Here is a 24500-nt window from a genome sequence, read left to right on the forward strand (position 1 = left end):
TTCTGGACTGTCTGTTTGGCTGCCGATCTACAAGCTCGTCTTCGACTACTCTCTTGGATTTCCCCTAAGTATAGTTTTATATTATATATATCCTCATAGATACATATCTACCTATTTATACTATAGAGTATTTATGTATTTATATGGATTTATATATATATCTATACATTGTCATTATCCTGCTTTATTTGGACATTAAACTGCTTAATAGTCTTCCTGTCTCTTGAGTGGTTGCATTTGAGTTCAGAACACTACTCAGTCTTAACAATAAGGCCTTGTGTGGCAACCTTCCATTGTTTGTATTTGTCTTCGCTTGAATGTTACTGGATATGAAACACGCTCACAGGCACATATTAGACTACCACGTATGAACAGTGAGTCAGGAGAGACCGCCTTCACCTTTTATACTCCAGATAGACTGCTTTATGTAGCCCTCTACTGTTATCTGCATGCACCACATGTTTGTATTATTGCAATAGCAATTGATACTTTGTTGTACCTGCTTTAATCAGGGCGTCCTTGAAAATGAGTTAACAGGGATGTTTACCTGGGTAGGTTGAGGAGGCCGCCAGGCCCCTGTAGGGGAGTTAACAGGATGTTTACCTGGGCAGGTTGAGGAGGCCGCCAGGCCCCTGTAGGAGAGTTAACAGGATGTTTACCTGGGCAGGTTGAGGAGGCCGCCAGGCCCCTGTAGGGGAGTTAACAGGATGTTTACCTGGGCAGGTTGAGGAGGCCGCCAGGCCCCTGTAGGGGAGTTAACAGGATGTTTACCTGGGCAGGTTGAGGAGGCCGCCAGGCCCCTGTAGGGGAGTTAACAGGATGTTTACCTGGGCAGGTTGAGGAGGCCGCCAGGCCCCTGTAGGGGAGTTAACAGGATGTTTACCTGGGCAGGTTGAGGAGGCCGCCAGGCCCCTGTAGGAGAGTTAACAGGATGTTTACCTGGGCAGGTTGAGGAGGCCGCCAGGCCCCTGTAGGGCAGTTAACAGGATGTTTACCTGGGCAGGTTGAGGAGGCCGCCAGGCCCCTGTAGGGGAGTTAACAGGATGTTTACCTGGGCAGGTTGAGGAGGCCGCCAGGCCCCTGTAGGGGAGTTAACAGGATGTTTACCTGGGTAGGTTGAGGAGGCCGCCAGGCCCCTGTAGGTAGGAGTTAACAGGGATGTTTACCTGGGTAGGTTGAGGAGGCCTCCAGGCCCCTGTAGGGGAGTTAACAGGATGTTTACCTGGGCAGGTTGAGGAGGCCGCCAGGCCCCTGTAGGGGAGTTAACAGGATGTTTACCTGGGCAGGTTGAGGAGGCCGCCAGGCCCCTGTAGGGGAGTTAACAGGATGTTTACCTGGGTAGGTTGAGGAGGCCGCCAGGCCCCTGTAGGTAGGAGTTAACAGGGATGTTTACCTGGGTAGGTTGAGGAGGCCTCCAGGCCCCTGTAGGGGAGTTAACAGGATGTTTACCTGGGCAGGTTGAGGAGGCCGCCAGGCCCCTGTAGGGGAGTTAACAGGATGTTTACCTGGGCAGGTTGAGGAGGCCGCCAGGCCCCTGTAGGGGAGTTAACAGGATGTTTACCTGGGCAGGTTGAGGAGGCCGCCAGGCCCCTGTAGGGGAGTTAACAGGATGTTTACCTGGGCAGGTTGAGGAGGCCGCCAGGCCCCTGTAGGGGAGTTAACAGGATGTTTACCTGGGCAGGTTGAGGAGGCCTCCAGGCCCCTGTAGGGGAGTTAACAGGATGTTTACCTGGGTAGGTTGAGGAGGCCTCCAGGCCCCTGTAGGGGAGTTAACAGGATGTTTACCTGGGCAGGTTGAGGAGGCCGCCAGGCCCCTGTAGGGGAGTTAACAGGATGTTTACCTGGGCAGGTTGAGGAGGCCGCCAGGCCCCTGTAGGGGAGTTAACAGGATGTTTACCTGGGCAGGTTGAGGAGGCCGCCAGGCCCCTGTAGGGGAGTTAACAGGATGTTTACCTGGGCAGGTTGAGGAGGCCGCCAGGCCCCTGTAGGGGAGTTAACAGGATGTTTACCTGGGCAGGTTGAGGAGGCCTCCAGGCCCCTGTAGGGGAGTTAACAGGATGTTTACCTGGGCAGGTTGAGGAGGCCTCCAGGCCCCTGTAGGGGAGTTAGCAGGGATGTTTACCTGGGCAGGTTGAGGAGGCCGCCAGGCCCCTGTAGGGGAGTTAGCAGGGATGTTTACCTGGGCAGGTTGAGGAGGCCGCCAGGCCCCTGTAGGGGAGTTAACAGGATGTTTACCTGGGCAGGTTGAGGAGGCCGCCAGGCCCCTGTAGGGGAGTTAGCAGGGATGTTTACCTGGGCAGGTTGAGGAGGCCGCCAGGCCCCTGTAGGGGAGTTAACAGGATGTTTACCTGGGCAGGTTGAGGAGGCCGCCAGGCCCCTGTAGGGGAGTTAGCAGGGATGTTTACCTGGGCAGGTTGAGGAGGCCGCCAGGCCCCTGTAGGGGAGTTAACAGGATGTTTACCTGGGCAGGTTGAGGAGGCCTCCAGGCCCCTGTAGGCTCATGAAGTTGTGTCTCAGGTTGAGGTGAGTGACATCCTGGCTGTAGAACAGATACTCAGGCACTGCTTCCAGACTGTAGCAGGACAGATCCACCAGGCTGACTGTCTGAGACACCACCTTCACACACACACACACACACGCACGCACGCACGCACGCACACACACACACACACACACACACACACACACACACACACACACACACACACACACACACACACACACACACACACACACACACACACACACACACACACACACACACACACACACACACGCGCACACACACACACACACACCAACATATTAGGACAGCAATTTTACAATTTTATTGAAATTGAAATTGGTGAAAATTGGGACAACCAATAGACAGACAGACAGTACTTTGTGCCAGTAGAATGAAGAAGTATAAGGCACGCGATGGTCGCTTGGTACGCTCATTAGACTAATTGCTCTGAAATGAACAGTTCAGTACACTACGTATGGACGCTATCTGAAACTGCTTATTACGTTCTCTTGTGTCTCTGTCACCTGTGATGTAAACCTGTGATGTGATGTAAACCTGTGATGTGTAAACCTGTGATGTAAACCTGTGATGTGAACCTGTGATGTAAACCTGTGATGTAAACCTGTGATGTGAACCTGTGATGTAAACCTGTGATGTAAACCTGTGATGTGAACCTGTGATGTAAACCTGCGATGTGAACCTGTGATGTAAACCTGTGATGTAAACCTGTGATGTAAACCTTCGATGTAAACCTGTGATGTAAACCTGTGATGTAAACCTGCGATGTAAACCTGTGATGTAAGTGGTGAATGGTCCAGTACACAGTAATTGCAACACTACAGCAATGAATGGTCCAGTACTTGCAACACTACAGTAATGAATGGTCCAGTACTTGCAACACTACAGTAATGAATGGTCCAGTACAGTAATGAATGGTCCAGTACGTGTAACACTACAGTAATGAATGGTCCAGTACCTGCAACACTACAGTAATGAATGGTCCAGTACTTGCAACACTACAGTAATGAATGGTCCAGTACTTGCAACACTACAGTAATGAATGGTCCAGTACTTGCAACACTACAGTAATGAATGGTCCAGTACCTGCAACACTACAGTAATGAATGGTCCAGTACTTGCAACACTACAGTAATGAATGGTCCAGTACTTGCAACACTACAGTAATGAATGGTCCAGTACTTGCAACACTACAGTAATGAATGGTCCAGTACCTGCAACACTACAGTAATGAATGGTCCAGTACAGTAATGAATGGTCCAGTACAGTAATGAATGGTCCAGTACAGTAATGAATGGTCCAGTACTTGCAACACTACAGTAATGAATGGTCCAGTACCTGCAACACTACAGTAATGAATGGTCCAGTACAGTAATGAATGGTCCAGTACCTGCAACACTACAGTAATGAATGGTCCAGTACAGTAATGAATGGTCCAGTACAGTAATGAATGGTCCAGTACTTGCAACACTACAGTAATGAATGGTCCAGTACTTGCAACACTACAGTAATGAATGGTCCAGTACCTGCAACACTACAGTAATGAATGGTCCAGTACCTGCAACACTACAGTAATGAATGGTCCAGTACCTGCAACACTACAGTAATGAATGGTCCAGTACTTGCAACACTACAGTAATGAATGGTCCAGTACCTGCAACACTACAGTAATGAATGGTCCAGTACCTGCAACACTACAGTAATGAATGGTCCAGTACTTGCAACACTACAGTAATGAATGGTCCAGTACTTGCAACACTACAGTAATGAATGGTCCAGTACTTCTGTAGCAACACTACAGTAATGAATGGTCCAGTACTTGTAACACTACAGTAATGAATGGTCCAGTACTTGCAACACTACAGTAATGAATGGTCCAGTACCTGCAACACTACAGTAATGAATGGTCCAGTACTTGCAACACTACAGTAATGAATGGTCCAGTACCTGCAACACTACAGTAATGAATGGTCCAGTACCTGCAACACTACAGTAATGAATGGTCCAGTACCTGCAACACTACAGTAATGAATGGTCCAGTACAGTAATGAATGGTCCAGTACCTGCAACACTACAGTAATGAATGGTCCAGTACTTGTAACACTACAGTAATGAATGGTCCAGTACTTGCAACACTACAGTAATGAATGGTCCAGTACTTGCAACACTACAGTAATGAATGGTCCAGTACTTGCAACACTACAGTAATGAATGGTCCAGTACTTGCAACACTACAGTAATGAATGGTCCAGTACTTGCAACACTACAGTAATGAATGGTCCAGTACTTGCAACACTACAGTAATGAATGGTCCAGTACTTGCAACACTACAGTAATGAATGGTCCAGTACTTGCAACACTACAGTAATGAATGGTCCAGTACTTGCAACACTACAGTAATGAATGGTCCAGTACTTGCAACACTACAGTAATGAATGGTCCAGTACTTGCAACACTACAGTAATGAATGGTCCAGTACTTGCAACACTACAGTAATGAATGGTCCAGTACTTGCAACACTACAGTAATGAATGGTCCAGTACTTGCAACACTACAGTAATGAATGGTCCAGTACTTGCAACACTACAGTAATGAATGGTCCAGTACTTGTAACACTACAGTAATGAATGGTCCAGTACTTGTAACACTACAGTAATGAATGGTCCAGTACTTGCAACACTACAGTAATGAATGGTCCAGTACTTGCAACACTACAGTAATGAATGGTCCAGTACTTGCAACACTACAGTAATGAATGGTCCAGTACTTGCAACACTACAGTAATGAATGGTCCAGTACTTGCAACACTACAGTAATGAATGGTCCAGTACTTGCAACACTACAGTAATGAATGGTCCAGTACTTGTAACACTACAGTAATGAATGGTCCAGTACTTGCAACACTACAGTAATGAATGGTCCAGTACTTGTAACACTACAGTAATGAATGGTCCAGTACTTGCAACACTACAGTAATGAATGGTCCAGTACTTGTAACACTACAGTAATGAATGGTCCAGTACTTGCAACACTACAGTAATGAATGGTCCAGTACTTGCAACACTACAGTAATGAATGGTCCAGTACTTGCAACACTACAGTAATGAATGGTCCAGTACTTGCAACACTACAGTAATGAATGGTCCAGTACTTGCAACACTACAGTAATGAATGGTCCAGTACTTGCAACACTACAGTAATGAATGGTCCAGTACTTGCACCACTACAGTAATGAATGGTCCAGTACTTGCAACACTACAGTAATGAATGGTCCAGTACTTGCAACACTACAGTAATGAATGGTCCAGTACTTGCAACACTACAGTAATGAATGGTCCAGTACTTGCAACACTACAGTAATGAATGGTCCAGTACTTGTAACACTACAGTAATGAATGGTCCAGTACTTGTAACACTACAGTAATGAATGGTCCAGTACCTGCAACACTACAGTAATGAATGGTCCAGTACTTGTAACACTACAGTAATGAATGGTCCAGTACTTGTAACACTACAGTAATGAATGGTCCAGTACTTGCAGCACTACAGTAATGAATGGTCCAGTACTTGTAACACTACAGTAATGAATGGTGCAGTACTTGTAACACTACAGTAATAATAATAATAATAATAATACATTTTATTTATATAGCGCCTTTCAGGTCACCCAAGGTCGCCTAACAAAACAGAAAAGAAATACAATATAATAAAGCAAGTTTAAAATAAACACAAAGGCCTGCAGCAGACCTTTACTCAAGGTGAGCATAGGCTTGTCTGAATAGGTGAGTTTTGAGGTGGGATTTGAAGGTGGGGAGTGAGTCCATGTTTCGAATGTCAGGGGGAAGGCTGTTCCAGAGGCGAGGGGCAGAGCGGCTGAAAGCTCTACCCCCCATGGTGGACAAACGAGCTGGGGGAACAGTGAGGTTGGTGGAGGAGGCAGACCTGAGTGCCCGGGTGGGAGTGTTGATATGGATGAGATCAGACAGGTATGGGGGGGAGAGGTTATGGATGGCATTGAATGTGTTGAGGAGGATCTTGAAGTCTATGCAGTATTTGATGGGTAGCCAGTGGAGTTGGTGCAGAACGGGGGTGATGTGGGAGATGGCAGGGGTTTTGGTGATGATGCGGGCTGCAGCGTTTTGGACCAGTTGGATTTTATGGAGGAGTTTGTGGGGGAGACCGAAGAGAAGGGAGTTACAGTAATCGAGGCGGGAGGCGACCAGAGAATGGACTAGGATGGCAGTGTTGTTGGAGGTGAGTGAAGGGCGGAGGCGGTTGATGTTGCGAAGGTGAAAGTAGGCTGACCGGATGGTGTTATTGATGTGGGTATGAAATGATAGGGTGCTGTCGAGGACGACACCCAGACTCTTGACCTGGGGGGAAGGGGAAACCGAGGAGTTGTCTATGGTGAGTGTAAAACTGGGCTGCTTGGTGAGTGAGGATTTGGTGCCAATGAGGGTTAACTCGGTTTTATTGCCATTTAGTTTGAGGAGGGATGAGGTGAACCAGTCTTTAATTTCGTGAAGACAGGCACAGAGGGAGGGTGGTGGGAGGGTGGAGGTAGGTGTGGAGGAGACATAGAGCTGGGTGTCGTCCGCGTAACAGTGGAAATTGATGTTGTGTTTGCGGAATATTGCGCCAAGTGGGAGGAGGTATATTATGAATAATATGGGGCCAAGGACAGAGCCCTGGGGAACACCAGAGGAGAGGGGAGAGGAGTGGGATATGAAAGATTTTAGCTGAATAAACTGAGTACGGTCGGAGAGATAGGAGTGGAACCAGTGTAGGGGTGTGTCGGATATGCCAATGGAGGCTAGACGGTCGAGGAGGATGGAATGTGAGATGGTGTCAAAGGCTGCGGTCATGTCGAGAAGGATGAGAATTGATAACTGTCCAGAGTCGGCTGCTAACAGGAGGTCATTGGTGATTTTTATTAGGGCTGTTTCTGTACTGTGGTGGGGGCGGAAACCGGACTGAAACTGTTCAAATAGGTTGTTGTTGGAGAGGTGGGCCTGTAACTGAGTTGCAACAACCTTTTCCAGGATTTTTGCTAAAAATGGTAAGTTGGAGATGGGGCGGAGATTACTGAAGTTGTTGGGGTCTAAACCAGGTTTCTTTAATAAGGGCGTAACAGAGGCAGTTTTCAGTGGAGATGGGATGGAACCAGATGTGAGAGAGGCGTGAATAATGGCTGTTATCAGAGGGAGTAGAGAGGGAAGGGAGGCTATAACGAGGGGGGATGGCAGGGGGTCAAGTTGGCAGGTCGTAGGTTTGGAAGTCCGGATGAGTTTGGATAGGTCTGAGGGAGAGGGGAGTTGGAAACAGGAGAGAGGTGCAGAGACTGGGGGATTAGGAACAAAGGGAGGAGGACAACCGGACGTGAGGGGGGCTAGTTGATGGTGAATGGTGGATATTTTGGCGTTGAAGAATGACATTATGGAGTTGCAGTGGTCTGTGGAGTAGAAGTGTGGGGGGAGGGAGTCAGGGGGGCGGAGGGAGTTGTTAACCACCGAAAACAGAGCCCGGGTGTTCCCGGCACCGGCAGAGATTTTGTCTGCAAAATATTGGGTTTTGGCTGAGGAGATGGCATTTTTATATTGGAGGATGTGGGCATGGTGCATTTGTTTGTGTACAGTGAGGCCGGTTTTGGTGTACAGTCGCTCAAGCTGACGGCCTTTGGCCTTCAGCTGCCGCAGGTGGGGGGAGAACCAGGGGGCAGAGTGGCGAAATGAGGTGTTCCGGGTTTTGAGGGGGGCAAGTGTATTTAGCAGGGATTGGAGGCCATCATTGTAAATATTGACTAACTGATCTGGGGTGCATGAGGGGGTGATGGTGGGGAGATTTTCAATGCCTGTTATGAGGTCGTCAGGGTTTATGTTTTTGATGTTACGGAGGGTTATGGTACGAGATTGTTTGGTTTTGGACAAGATGAGACTGAGGTTAAATGAAATGAGTTTGTGGTCAGTGAAAGTGGAAGGGAGGTCGGAAGCAGAGAAATTGAGAGGAGTGATACCAGAGCAGCAGACTATGTCCAATGTATGCCCTTTACAGTGTGTGGGGAAATTGATAAATTGTTTGAGACCAAAACTGTCCAGGCATGAGATGAAGTCCTTAGTGAAAGCAAGATTGTTATTGTCCAAATGAATATTTGCGTCACCAAGCAAAATTATATTGGGTGAAAGTGTGCAGATATGAGTGAGAAATGTAGTGAAATCAGTAATAAAATCCTTGTTTGGTTTGGGAGGGCGGTAAATGTTGACTAGAATGGTAGGAGTGGGTCCATTCAATTGGAGAGCCACAGCCTCGAAAGATTGTGGCACTGTTGGCATGGTAACGTTAGACACTTTCTATGGTCCAGTACCTGTAACACTACAGTAATGAATGGTCCAGTACTTGCAACACTACAGTAATGAATGGTCCAGTACTTGCAACACTACAGTAATGAATGGTCCAGTACTTGTAACACTACAGTAATGAATGGTCCAGTACTTGCAACACTACAGTAATGAATGGTCCAGTACTTGCAACACTACAGTAATGAATGGTCCAGTACTTGCAACACTACAGTAATGAATGGTCCAGTACTTGCAACACTACAGTAATGAATGGTCCAGTACTTGTAACACTACAGTAATGAATGGTCCAGTACTTGTAACACTACAGTAATGAATGGTCCAGTACTTGTAACACTACAGTAATGAATGGTCCAGTACTTGTAACACTACAGTAATGAATGGTCCAGTACTTGCAACACTACAGTAATGAATGGTCCAGTACTTGCAACACTACAGTAATGAATGGTCCAGTACTTGCAACACTACAGTAATGAATGGTCCAGTACTTGTAACACTACAGTAATGAATGGTCCAGTACTTGCAACACTACAGTAATGAATGGTCCAGTACTTGTAACACTACAGTAATGAATGGTCCAGTACTTGTAACACTACAGTAATGAATGGTCCAGTACTTGTAACACTACAGTAATGAATGGTCCAGTACTTGCAACACTACAGTAATGAATGGTCCAGTACTTGCAACACTACAGTAATGAATGGTCCAGTACTTGCAACACTACAGTAATGAATGGTCCAGTACTCGTAACACTACAGTAATGAATGGTCCAGTACTTGCAACACTACAGTAATGAATGGTCCAGTACTTGCAACACTACAGTAATGAATGGTCCAGTACTTGCAACACTACAGTAATGAATGGTCCAGTACTTGCAACACTACAGTAATGAATGGTCCAGTACTTGCAACACTACAGTAATGAATGGTCCAGTACTTGAAGTGGTTAATGGTCCAGTACTTGCAACACTACAGTAATGAATGGTCCAGTACTTGCAACACTACAGTACTGAATGGTCCAGTACTTGCAACACTACAGTAATGAATGGTCCAGTACTTGCAACACTACAGTAATGAATGGTCCAGTACTTGCAACACTACAGTAATGAATGGTCCAGTACTTGCAACACTACAGTAATGAATGGTCCAGTACTTGTAACACTACAGTAATGAATGGTCCAGTACTTGCAACACTACAGTAATGAATGGTCCAGTACTTGTAACACTACAGTAATGAATGGTCCAGTACTTGCAACACTACAGTAATGAATGGTCTAGTACTTGCAGTACTGGCTGGTTGCCAGCAGTCTTGTGACTTTACAGTACATTCCACATCCTATCCGAAAGGCACATCTTATCTACATGTGCAGAATGTAGCTAAACCGCCTCGCTTTCATCCTCCTCAAAATAACACACTACCACAGCCGGCCTGTTACATCTAAATCACGTGAGGGTGTTGCCTGTGACAAATAATTGATCTACAAGCAATTTTAGCCTTTATTTCTGTTCTTTTTGGCAAGCTACAGAGCATTACATTAGGCGTATTGATAATATATATTTTTTCCTGACTTTCCGAATACCATGTAGGATGGATCACTCTCTGAGCAACACTCCCTCACATGTAGGATGGATCACTCTCTGAGCAACACTCCCTCAAATGAGGCGATCACTCTCTGAGCAACACTCCCTCACATGGATCACTCTCTGAGCAACACTCCCTCACATGAGGACGGATCACTCTCTGAGCAACACTCCCTCACATGGATCACTCTCTGAGCAACACTCCCTCACATGAGGACGGATCACTCTCTGAGCAACACTCCCTCACATGGATCACTCTCTGAGCAACACTCCCTCACATGAGGACGGATCACTCTCTGAGCAACACTCCCTCACATGAGGCGATCAGTCTCTGAGCAACACTCCCTCACATGAGGATGGATCACTCTCTGAGCAACACTCCCTCACATGAGGATGGATCACTCTCTGAGCAACACTCCCTCACATGAGGATGGATCACTCTCTGAGCAACACTCCCTCACATGAGGATGGATCACTCTCTGAGCAACACTCCCTCACATGAGGATGGATCACTCTCTGAGCAACACTCCCTCACATGAGGCGATCACTCTCTGAGCAACACTCCCTCACATGAGGATGGATCACTCTCTGAGCAACACTCCCTCACATGAGGCGATCACTCTCTGAGCAACACTCCCTCACATGAGGCGATCACTCTCTGAGCAACACTCCCTCACATGAGGCGAGCACTCTCTGAGCAACACTCCCTCACATGAGGCGATCACTCTCTGAGCAACACTCCCTCACATGTAGGATGGATCACTCTCTGAGCAACACTCCTTCACATGGATCACTCGCTGAGCAACACTCCCTCACATGTAGGATGGATCACTCTCTGAGCAACACTCCTTCACATGGATCACTCGCTGAGCAACACTCCCTCACATGTAGGATGGATCACTCTCTGAGCAACACTCCTTCACATGGATCACTCTCTGAGCAACACTCCCTCACATGAGGATGGATCACTCTCTGAGCAACACTCCCTCACATGTAGGATGGATCACTCTCTGAGCAACACTCCCTCACATGAGGCGTTTACTCTCTGAGCAACACTCCCTCACATGAGGCGCTTACTCAGCTGTGCATGAGATCATGTCACCTCTTTTAGACACTGGAAAAGACACAGCATCAGAGAACCACTCGTCACCAGAGGTGGAAGAAGTACAGGAGGTTACTGCATTTTTCTAAATGTGTCAAACATTTACTCATTATGAATGGCTGATTTAACTTTTTTTCCGCCTCAAAACATAGCATATCTACAAGCTCAGGACTCATACAATAGGACTTAATTGGTTATGTATGTTTTGTAATAATAATCTAAATCTACTAAGTAACAAAAAAATATTAGTTGAGTAAAAAGTACAATATTTGCGGTTAAAGCATGCTCGTTTAAATTATATAGCGAGACATGGCCAAAGCGTTTCCGGGGCTACTTGATTGAATGTACTTAGTTAGTTCCCACCGCTGCGACTCATCAGCTAGCAGCTGGAAAACAAGGGCGTATAGATCACACCAGCTGATGTGAAAGTGGACAATGAAAGAGAGATAAAAAGGCAATTGAAACAAGATAGGGCTTAGGTAGTTCTGCTGCTTCAATTCCAGGTATTGACTTTCAGTGTGTGTGTGTGTGTGTGTGTGTGTGTGTGTGTGTGTGTGTGTGTGTGTGTGTGTGTGTGTGTGTGTGTGTGTGTGTGTGTGTCAGCCTAGAGGAAGCCTTTATGACCAAGGTCATAAAATACCAACCACTTCTACATACCATCTCAGAGCTGGGCTATAGGTGCAGACTATTTGTCTTTATATTTGGCAGCCTAGGGCATATGCACAGACTGGTTGTTAGAGGGTTCCAACAACTTGGGATGCCCAAAAAGGAGGCAAAAAGGCTGGCAAAGTATTGTGGTGTCTCTGCTATAATTGGCAGCCGTCATATATGGCGGAGACGCTGTTACTTATGCCCATAGAGTACTGTGTGACATGCCTGTTACTTATACCCATAGAGTACTGTGTGACATGCCTGTTACTTATACCCATAGAGTACTGTGTGACATGCCTGTTACTTATACCCATAGAGTACTGTGTGACATGCCTGTTACTTATACCCATAGAGTACTGAGTGACATGCCTGTTGTATCACGAAAACACATGCCATGACTTTGCAGATGTAACTTTAATGCACCTATAATATTTGTGTCCTTGTATGCATATCCTTTGTGTGGACATAAATAAATGGTTAAAATGTGTGTGTGTGTGTGTGTGTGTGTGTGTGTGTGTGTGCGAGACAGACAGACAGACAGACAGACAGACAGACAGACAGACAGACAGACAGACAGACAGACAGACAGACAGACAGACAGACAGACAGACAGACAGACAGACAGACAGACAGACAGACAGACAGACAGACAGAGCGAGCATGAGGGAGAGCGTTCATATTTTCTGCTCAGCGTAGCGTGAACGCTGTCCCAAATCCCCACAAGCCTTCTTCTCCACTCATTATTAGCAATCTCCATAGAATCCTCTGATGTATGAGTATGTGCCGGCCTGTATTTCAAACATTCTTAGCTTGTAGAACGGCTATTTTTGTAAGAGCAGCTATTTCTGAATAGCCACGGTGTAAATTGGGCTTACACTGTATGATTTTGACTGCTGTAAACCCGTGATCCACACTGACTGACTGCTCTAAGCCAGATCCTGTCCTGCTCTACCTCCCGACCTGGTTATGTGACATATTATTTGAAATTGGCCACCAATGTCTCTACTACGTACATATATCAATTATAAATGTAAATATCCATATATGCACGATATACTGTATGTGGACATATAGTTCCTATCCACATACAATTTACAATTTACAATTTAGGCATTTAGCAGACGCTCTTAATCCAGAGCGACTTACATTAAGCAAGAACAAAAAGCATGGGAATACATCACATATATAAACAGCATTTATCAAGAAACATGCGTAAGCTAAGAACGTAACTAGAACATATCTATATATAATGACACTATACATATAAGCTATACATATATATTATACTATGCTGTACTGTTATATACATACTGTATATTATGAACATGAATAGCCTATGGAATACTGTATATGCAGCCAGTATATCATTTCTGTCACAGCCCTGGCCACAGTCTGTGCCACACCCACTCATCCACTGCCCTGATGACTTCCTGGGCCCACCTGTGTGTCTCACCTCACCTGCTCCCTAATGAACCTAGTCTATATATACCTCACCTGCTCCCTAATGAACCTAGTCTATATATACCTCACCTGCTCCCTAATGAACCTAGTCTATATATACCTCACCTGCTCCCTAATGAACCTAGTCTATATATACCTCACCTGCTCCCTAATGAACCTAGTCTATATATACCTCACCTGCTCCCTAATGAACCTAGTCTATATATACCTCACCTGCTCCCTAATGAACCTAGTCTATATATACCTCACCTGCTCCCTAATGAACCTAGTCTATATATACCTCACCTGCTCCCTAATGAACCTAGTCTATATATAGCCCTTGATGCTCTCATGTGGTTGTTGGTTTATCAGTTTGCTCTGCCTTGTGTATTCATTATTTCTTGCCTTGTAAGGTGTACCTGTTTTCTACTTTTGCCAAGTAAAGACTTTAAGTTTATTCCTTGTGTCCGTGAGTTCTGCATTTTGGATCCTTACCTGGGATAGAAGCCTGACAATTTCTGCATATATTTGACATATATTGGCATATATGTTCATATATAAAATACAACCAGAGCACCACCATTAACCTTTTCATGTCACGCATAAATATTAAAAAACACTTCGACAAAACTCCACTTGAGCTGGATGTTTTGTCATTTGTCAATTTTTTTAAAGATTGACTGCTGACGAAGGATAGACGATGTGACAGACAGACAGACAGACAGACAGACAGACAGACAGACAGACAGACAGACAGACAGACAGACAGAGTTAGGTGGTTTCTTCCCGACAGCAAATATATGCTTTATCTAGTTTAATTTACTTTACCTTTTAAAACATATTTTCATGAACTTAAATGAGCAGATGACCAATTCTGCATGTGGCTTTCATGAGGCCGTAATTACAAAAGATTGTGGAATACTTGGCTGGCCTGAGAGACTATGCTATGCATGCTCTAATCCATGGATCCATGGCCTGAGAGACTATGCTATATATGCTCTAATCCATGGATCCATGGCCTGAGAGACTATGCTATGCATGCTCTAATCCATGGATCCATGGCCTGAGAGACTATGCTATGCATGCTCTAAATCTAATCCATGGATCCATGACCTGAGAGACTATGCTATGCATGCTCTAATCCATGGATCCATGGCCTGAGAGACTATGCTATATATGCTCTAATCCATGGATCCATGGCCTGAGAGACTATGCTATGCATGCTCTAAATCTAATCCATGGATCCATGACCTGAGAGACTATGCTATATATGCTCTAATCCATGGATCCATGGCCTGAGAGACTATGCTATGCATGCTCTAATCCATGGATCCATGGCCTGAGAGACTATGCTATGCATGCTCTAATCCATGGATCCATGGCCTGAGAGACTATGCTATGCATGCTCTAAATCTAATCCATGGATCCATGACCTGAGAGACTATGCTATATATGCTCTAATCCATGGATCCATGGCCTGAGAGACTATGCTATGCATGCTCTAATCCATGGATCCATGGCCTGAGAGACTATGCTATGCATGCTCTAAATCTAATCCATGGATCCATGACCTGAGAGACTATGCTATGCATGCTCTAATCCATGGATCCATGGCCTGAGAGACTATGCTATATATGCTCTAATCCATGGATCCATGGCCTGAGAGACTATGCTATGCATGCTCTAATCCATGGATCCATGGCCTGAGAGACTATGCTATGCATGCTCTAAATCTAATCCATGGATCCATGGCCTGAGAGACTATGCTATATATGCTCTAATCCATGGATCCATGGCCTGAGAGACTATGCTATGCATGCTCTAAATCTAATCCATGGATCCATGACCTGAGAGACTATGCTATATATGCTCTAATCCATGGATCCATGGCCTGAGAGACTATGCTATGCATGCTCTAATCCATGGATCCATGGCCTGAGAGACTATGCTATGCATGCTCTAATCCATGGATCCATGGCCTGAGAGACTATGCTATGCATGCTCTAATCCATGGATCCATGGCCTGAGAGACTATGCTATGCATGCTCTAATCCATGGATCCATGGCCTTGAGAGACTATGCTATGCATGCTCTAATCCATGGATCCATGGCCTGAGAGACTATGCTATGCATGCTCTAATCCATGGATCCATGCTAATACATGACTGTTGTTATGGTATGTTAGATTTCTATGCTGTTATTCACTTTGGGCAACTCTGCTCGTTTTTATAAATGCTTTATGAATTAAATGGACTCATCTTAACTGCTCTAATCCAGTGAACCATGCCACTGTGGCCGAGACAGATCCTGGACTTACTGTAGCATGAATCTGCAACTAATTGGATTGTCCTTTTTTGTTCTGTTGTCCCTTATTCTCTTTCCAGGATCACTGTGTGCTTGGCTCTCTGTCAACATGGGGCTCTCTGTGAGGTTGACGGGGTGGAGCCGGGACAAAATTCATTCATTAGGACAGGAGTGGGCAACTTTGACGATGACGAGGGCCACTATATTTCCACTCTCACTACAGAGGGCCACAGTGCATATTACTGTCGTAGCAAAAATAGCCGATCTACAAGCTCGTTTTGAGCTTGTAGATCAGCAATTTTTTGCTATATTTGAATTGAAAACCTGAATAATGTTTTGCTATTTTTTAATTGGAATCCTGAAAAGTAACCTTTTTATTGAATTTCAAATGCATTTAGTTAGTTATGTTAACTTTATGAACTGTTAACATAACTACATTGGACACAAAAAGACAATAACATTAAGTACTAGTCATTTAATACTAGTCATGAAGTAATTAAAGCGGGGTTGGAATTGTAACAGCTGAAATCAATACTATATCAGTATTCTGATATTAACATGCGGGCCGCATTAAGTGAAGGTGGGGGCCGCATGTGGCCCGCGGGCCGCCAGTTGCCCACCCCTGAATTAGGACATAATGCTTCTCAAAGTCGGGTCCGGGGACCACCAAGGATCCAAATGGGCCCTCACAGGTCAACTCAGTTATTGTATTGGGGTTCCAGTACAGTGACGTTCATGATGGTCAGCCTTCTGAATTTCAGGCGCTAACACATTGCGCCCACAAGAAGTGTCCTGTAAATAGCAAAATTGCCGCGGACTGGACCACCACCAAGGCGTAAGACCATGGAGTCATGGCGCAAAGTCCTGTAGTTAAACTAGTGCCCTGCAAGTGCACAAATGGAACCAAATGGCCTGGTTCCATTTGGTTCCTTTTGTACTCTCTCAGAGTTACAGACCTGTAACTGTTTAGTTGGACCGATGATGGCCCCCGGACCGGACGTTGAGAATAGTGAATTAGGACAGCAGAGCTTTGCAGAGTCTTTGACAGGACCAGACATGGTGTTCTGACCAGACAGGACCAGACATGGTGTTCTGAAAGACACTCAACATTCAATCCAAATGCTGAATGATCTGGGGTCATTGTTGAGCCTACTGTCATGTGAATGATCTGGGGTCATTGTTGAGCCTCTACTGTCATGTGAATGATCTGGGGTCATTGTTGAGCCTCTACTGTCATGTGAATGATCTGGGGTCATTGTTGAGCCTCTACTGTCATGTGAATGATCTGGGGTCATTGTTGAGCCTCTACTGTCATGTGAATGATCTGGGGTCATTGTTGAGCCTCTACTGTCATGTGAATGATCTGGGGTCATTGTTGAGCCTCTACTGTCATGTGAATGATCTGGGGTCATTGTTGAGCCTCTACTGTCATGTGAATGATCTGGGGTCATTGTTGAGCCTACTGTCATGTGAATGATCTGGGGTCATTGTTGAGCCTCTACTGTCATGTGAATGATCTGGGGTCATTGTTGAGCCTCTACTGTCGTGTGAATGATCTGGGGTCATTGTTGAGCCTCTACTGTCATGTGAATGATCTGGGGTCATTGTTGAGCCTACTGTCATGTGAATGATCTGGGGTCATTGTTGAGCCTACTGTCATGTGAATGATCTGGGGTCATTGTTGAGCCTACTGTCATGTGAATGATCTGGGGTCATTGTTGAGCCTCTACTGTCATGTGAATGATCTGGGGTCATTGTTGAGCCTACTGTCATGTGAATGATCTGGGGTCATTGTTGAGCCTACTGTCATGTGAATGATCTGGGGGTCATTGTTGAGCCTCTACTGTCATGTGAATGATCTGGGCTCATTGTTGAGCCTCTACTGTCATGTGAATGATCTGGAGTCATTGTTGAGCCTCTACTGTCATGTATATGATCTGGGGGTCATTGTACGGAAATCACTAGACTCAATCAATAATCTAATAATTTAGCCCTCCGTCGAGGCTATCATCTGTCTGGGACAATGTAAACTACTCGGCTAACTAGCTACACACAGCATGCTAGTTCAGCAATACCACCGAGGCAACTCAAATACTCGTTTTGTTAATTTATTAGCACACACACATTCACAACATAACACACATGAACTAAATCTAAACTAAACTTTGTATAGCATTCGTAATAAGCCAAACCCGTCAACAGCAGTAAAGAGAACAGCAGTTAGCAGCAGCTTAGCAGGTAATTAAACAAAAGACATCCAGATCAGACAATCACACTCGGAGACTGACTCCTGACGCTTATTCCACTCCGTTCGCACATGCGCAACAGGTGTGAGTGCCTCCCTCAACCACTAGAGTCCACTCTAGCACCCCAAATACAAAATATAGGTAACCTAAGCCTGTGCACGCAGTAAATAACACTACACCTCCCACTTAGGCTACGGATCACGCGATCCAAGTAGGCTACACAACCTCCCACTTAGACACACCATCCCACTTAGGTTATTTCACACATAAGCATCACTTTTAGTCACAACATTTTAAACAAACTCTTAGTAAGCACTCAAACAAAGACAACTCAAAAGTCCGTTTGGGTAAAAGGTAAAAAAGTAAGCAGCTGAACGTAAGTCCGTTTGGGTAAAAAAGTAAAAAAGAGAGCAGCTGAAAGTTTTTAGCAGCTAAAGTCTTTTGGGCACCCTCGGTGGGGACTTAAACTATGGTTGATCCTCCACCGGTATCAGTACTACCAGCCTCCTCACGTCCCTATGGAGGATGGTAGATGAACATGACCCCATGTCCTTCTTCACCTGAGACCAACTGATGGGGAGACTGTGGCAGGTCTGCACCTTGACGTCTCGGACGACGCCTTTGCAGTCAGGATGCGCTTCCACCACACGACCCAGTCTGAATCGCCCCCGGAGGGCGTTTTGGTCTGCGACCCACACAACGTCACCGACGGTGACATTCCGGGCCGGAGCATGCCACTTCTGCCGAACGAAAAGATGAGGGCCCGCCAGTTGGCTCCACCGTCTCCAGAATTTGTCCACCTCAATCCGGACCGCCCGAAGACGGCTGAATGGGTATGAGGGAAACTCAAAGCCCAGAGTGTCTCCCCTGGGCCCTGCTCGCCCCAACAGCAACGAGTTCGGTGTAATAATGTCCACAGACTCCTCCTGGACTTGAGCCCGGCCACCGATTGGTCTTTCATTTGTTAGATTGGCTGCGAGGTATAGTACAGTCTGCAACTCCAATGCAGACAGCCCCTCGTTCTCTCCAACACTGCTCAAAGACGTCTTCAGGACGCGGACAGCTGCCTCCGCCGCCCCATTGCGATGTGGCGAGTCTGCTGGGCTGAACTCCCAGGCCCAGTCAGTCCCAGCCACTGCCGCCTTTCGTTGGACGACTCCCTGGTCTATGACGGCCAGGAAACTGTAGAGGTCAGCCAACGCCGGTTTGGCCCCCACAAAATTCGTCCCCTGGTCAGACCATAACTTTTCCGGGTGTCCCCTCAAGGCAGTGAAACGCTGATAGGTTAGGAGAAAGCCTTCTGTCGACAGGTCTCCCACCAGATCAGCATGTACAGCCCGTGAAGCCATGCAGCTAAAGACGATGCCCCAGACCTTCTTCTTGGTGCGTCGCTTCACCACGTCCCTGACCATATAAGGTCCAAACAAATCCAGTGTGGTGTACTGAAAGGGAGCCGCCGGACCCGTACGCACCGTAGGTAGCGCGCCCATCACCTGTGTAGACAGCTTGGCAGCCCTCTTCCGGCAGTGCAGACATGAGTCGATCACCCTGCGAGCAACTCGTGGCCCCTGCACCACCCAGGCTTTTCTCCTCATCCGCAAAAGCGTGCCAGCAACACCCTCGTGGTCGACACGATGTGCCTCTTCACCCAAAAGTGTGCTGATCTGTGCGCCATAAGGTATCAACGGGACACCCTGGCTCTCCTCGCCTACTGATTGAACACGGCCATGGCACAGCAAGAGTCCTGTCTCCTCGTCCTTACACACAACGAGCCGGTTCAGAGTAGTTGTGGGGAAGGACATGCCAGTTTGGGCAGCAAGGCATAAGTCTTGATACGCCATCTTACGCTCCTGGACTGTGAGCCTCGCCTCCCACTGCTCACGCTTGCCGATCCTTTGAAGCAACCAGATCTGTACTGCTCTGCGGACGTACCCCACCGTGCCACAGAGCTTAGATAAGGTACTGCATCTCGTCAGGTCCATCTGACTCACAAGGAGTGCCCCCCAAAGTCTTTCCACACAGACACTGGAATCCACCGAAGAAGACCCTGTAGTTGTCCCTGGTGACACCCCCATGGCACCAACCGGTGAAGACGGTGCAGCCAACTTCAATGCCTGGGCTCTAGTCACGACAGCAGTGAACGCCTTCCTCTGCAGTGCACTGACGCTCTCTCTGGACTCGGAGGCCACCTCCGCCGCTGACTTTATGGGCCAACTCTCCACTGGCAGGGACAGGAACCTGGGCCCTCTCTGCCACAGAGAATCTCCATCCAGCTGTTCAGGAGAAGCTCCTCTCGTGACCAGATCAGCAATGTTCTCTGTGCCAGGGACCCACCACCAGTCTGTCACAGGCCCGGCCTTCTGAATTTCGCCAACACGGTTAGCAAAGAAAGTCTGGAATCCATAACTTTCCCTTTGGATAGCCCCCAACACCGTCTGGCTGTCGATGAAATGAAACCATCTTTCCACCTCCAAACGGCCGTGCTTCTGCACGTAACCCTTCAGTCGGGAGGCAAAAACGGCCCCGCAGATCTCCGCCTTGACAGCGTCTCCCTTCTGGTCCAGAGGAGTCAATTTCGCCTTTGACTCCACCAGCCGTGTTTCCACTCCACTCGAAGTCTCCCAGCGTAGATATAGTACCGCCCCATAGGAGTCAGAGCTTCCATCGGAAAAGGTGACCCCCCAAGGTCTACCCACCCAGCCGGGTGGGGTAACACACCTGGGGAAAGCGATTGAACTCAGCTGAGAGTACTCCATAAAGAGCTCGATTGCCCTCCTGCGCAGTTCGCTAGACAGCGGCTTGTCCCATGTATCCCGGGTTAAAGTTCCAGCCTCTTGAAAGGCCCTCCTGACCAGGATGACACCCTTCTGCTTTAGGGGCGTCGCCAACCCAATGGGATCATACAGACTAGCAACCTGGCTCAACAACTCACGGCGGGTGAGGGGGCTCGGTGTCTGGTCTTCAACCTCCTCCGCAGTGAGGTTTGTCTCCGTGCGCATCTTCTTCTTTCGGGTAGAGAAGTTAATGGCCACCATCAGGAAGAGGCTATCCTTGCCCACATTGTAGCCTACCCCCAGGGCCTTGTTGTCTTCTTCCCGTAGCTGGTTTGGCAACAAGATAGTCCCTGGAACTGTTGGAGCAATGCCTTCCCTCCCACTTTGGCCAGACCGCACCCAGGGCTTGAGGTGAAAACCCCCAGTAGCGAGAATGGCCTCCACCCCCGCTAAAATCTCTGTTAGTCTCTGGGGGTCGTTGTGGGAATACAGAATGTCATCGACATACGAATGATCGACAATGACGGCTTTCTCGTCCACCATGTCGATGAATTGGGGTAGACGGGCAGTCTCGCACATGGCCACTTGAGCAATGCAGCCCGCCGGCCTGTCTCCCATGTTGACCCGCACCACAGCGTAGTCTTCGATGTCACTAGCAGGGGTGTCTCTCCACAGGAAACGATGTACGTGCACCTCCTGCTCCTCCAGCCACACCGAATTATACATCTTCGACACGTCGCCGATGGCAGCGTGCTCTCCTTCCCGGAACCGCAGCAGCACTGCTCGGATGGGATTTAGAACGTCAGGGCCCTTCAAAAGGATACTGTTCATACTGACGCCTTTGAACTCCTGACTACTGTCCCAAACAAGCCGGACTGGCGTGGTAACAGAGTGTGGATTGGGTGCAGCAAGATGGTTAACCCACCACACAGCTCCGTTCCAATTGTCCATCACAGTCTTTGAGAGCTTAACTGCGGCCCCCCTGTCGAGCATGTCGTGCACCTGCCTTGTGTACGTGACCTTCCATGCGGGATCCCTCTCAAGACGCTTCTCCGACCGTAGGAACGCCGCCTCCACAGCTCTTCGGTTGTTGGGTAGAGTAGTAGGGTCCTCCTTCCACGGATACTTCGCATCCCAGTGGGACTTGTCGCTGTGAGCGTCGCTTTTTCTGAAGGTCAGTCCTCCTCTGATGATCTCGAGCTCCTTCTCGTCCGCCAGGGACATCTCCTTCCCTCCAGGAGCGCACCTCCCGCAACGACAGCCACCGCACACAGGATCACAGGCTGCGCCGATACTGTCCCATTGCAGCCACTTGATGACCTCAGCGTTGCTTGCAGCAGAAGTCTTAACTTCCACACAGCTCTGCTCTGGGCGGTTGACTCTGCTCCGGGCCTCGACTCTCACAGCCTCCGCCCGCATAGACCAGGCGAAATGTGTCGATGCCTGGCGTGCTGTCACCTCCACACCTTCGGACAGTTCAGGGTGAACGCCGCTGACGACCTTCCCCAAAGGACCGTCCCACAAGACCAGATCACCGCACCTCTTCATCCGTTGAGGCGCGAGACGGCCTTCCCGGGCACTGATTAGCAGCTGCACTTCCTGCGGGCGTCTCAGTTCCCCCGGCTTGACTACAGCTGGAAAGAACTTCTCCAGGCGCTCAGAGTCCACTGTATAGTCTATTCTGGCGATTTCGTCAAGCCCATAGCAGATCATCTCGTGAGCCTGCAATGATCCCTTCTTCATCTCCACTTTCAGGCTCACAACGTATCTCATTGTGTCAACCTTTGACTCCATTCCACCCACACCACGCACGATCAGCGTGACGGGCTCACCCAATAGCCCCAGCTCCTCTGCTGCCTGGTGAGTGACATAATTGGTGTCGGAGGCTAAATCAATTAAAGCACCCAGCCAGTCCCCTCTCTTGGTCGTGACATCAACCATCATCATGAGTACTGGGTGCTCTTTTAGTCCACTACTGTCCACGAGTCCTGTTTCCGCACATACTGTAGTAGACACCTTGTTCGTCACCGCCTCACGAACTCCGGCCATTTGCTCTGGTGTAAGGCCCAACCTCGCAAAGATGGCCTCCTGCTGCGTTGTCGGTCCCCGAGGTTCTTTCCTTTGATCCCCCTTGGCCCAGACTTTTGCAGTGTTCCCCTTTGCAGTGTCTTTAGGTACAGAGCTCCTATCTGCTCGTGGCTTTAGGCACAACATGTAGTGGTGGTCCACAGGAGTATTGCCCCTCTTGCAATCGTCCTTACGACACAAAAAGTCTCTCTTGCACAGCCCGTCATGGATATCCAGACATTTAAAGCAAGCTTTTGCCTTTTTTGCCTGGGCCCTCTTATCCGCCGCACTGGCATCTCGAAACGACTTGCAGCGATATAGCCCAGTATGGCCGGCCTTTCCGCACATGTCGCAAAGAACCTGAGAAGAGTTGCTCCTGGTCTCGTTCACTGTTGCTTTAGTGAACGCACGCCTCTCTTGCCCTCTGTCCCCTGATTTATCAACCGGCTTGCTGCGGCCCTGCGGCTCACCCGCCCTGGTGGAGGCCGGTCTCATGGCCTGCAACTGCTCCTGTTGTGTCAGAACGGTCTTCTGATCGCGCAGAAATTGCAACAGTTTATCAAACCGATTTCGTGTGGTGACATTGTTCATTGCGTCACACCGAAATAGGAGCCACCGCTCCTGCATGCTGGGCGGTAACTTCCCCTCGAGTGCTCGGACCACCAACTGGTTGTTAATCGCATCTTCACAACGCAAGTCTGAGAGGTCACACAACGCCCTCTCCACGGTCTGGATCAGTTGTAATGCCTCCCTTGGCTGGTTGCTGCGCACCACTGGCAATTCTTGTAACTCCATAATGATGTCATCAGCGATATGCGAAACGTCTCCATACCGATCCTCCAGAGCACGGAAAACATCGTCTGCATCACGACAATAAAACAGTCTGAGCTCGTTTTTCACTGCATCGGTAATACTGTCCAGCAGGTGCAACAACCGTAACTCACGAGAGCCCGATGGCTCAGCCAAGGACTGCAGGTTATTCCAGTTATCCTTCCAGCGGTAGTAGCTCCTTCTGTCCCCACTGAACTTGGGCAAGCTCAGCGGCGCAAGCGCTAACCTTGGCGCTACTGCCCCCATCGAACGGGCAGAAGCACTTGAAACGTTCATGGGCGCAGGCGTTGACTGCCTCGCTCCGCCATCCCTTGGTGGCGCAACAAACGCATCATTCGACCCATGAGGGTTACTGTCCAGTTGCTCAACATACGCTCTTGATGGCAGCTTCGAACGCGCCCCACTGTAGCCTTGTGATGAAGTGGGCGCTCCATGCTGCTGCTGAGAACGACGGTCACCGTCGCCTTGTGATGAAGCGAGCGCTCCATGCTGCTGCTGAACACGAAGGTCACCGTAGTCTTGTCTCGAAGCGAGCGCTCCATGCTGCTGCTGAACACGAAGGTCACTGTAGTCTTGTCTTGAAGCAAGCACTCCATGCTGCTGCTGAACACGAAAGTCTTGTCTTGAA

General features: G+C 47.9%; 1 protein-coding gene across 1 annotated transcript in view; it reads right to left on the reverse strand.

Annotated features, from left to right (window-relative positions):
• LOC306920850 (PH domain leucine-rich repeat-containing protein phosphatase 2-like) overlaps positions 1-24500 on the reverse strand; it is a 93387-nt gene that overhangs the window by 38156 nt on the left and 30731 nt on the right. Inside the window, exons 6-7 of the mRNA XM_079497786.1 lie at positions 2491-2616; positions 548-576 (exon numbers count right to left, since the gene is read on the reverse strand). Coding sequence (XP_079353912.1) covers positions 548-576; positions 2491-2616 — 155 coding nt within the window. The remainder of the gene's footprint in view (positions 1-547; positions 577-2490; positions 2617-24500) is intronic.

This window comes from Electrona antarctica (genome assembly GCF_951216825.1).
Source record: "Electrona antarctica genome assembly, chromosome: 3".
Classification (NCBI taxonomy): domain Eukaryota; kingdom Metazoa; phylum Chordata; class Actinopteri; order Myctophiformes; family Myctophidae; genus Electrona; species Electrona antarctica.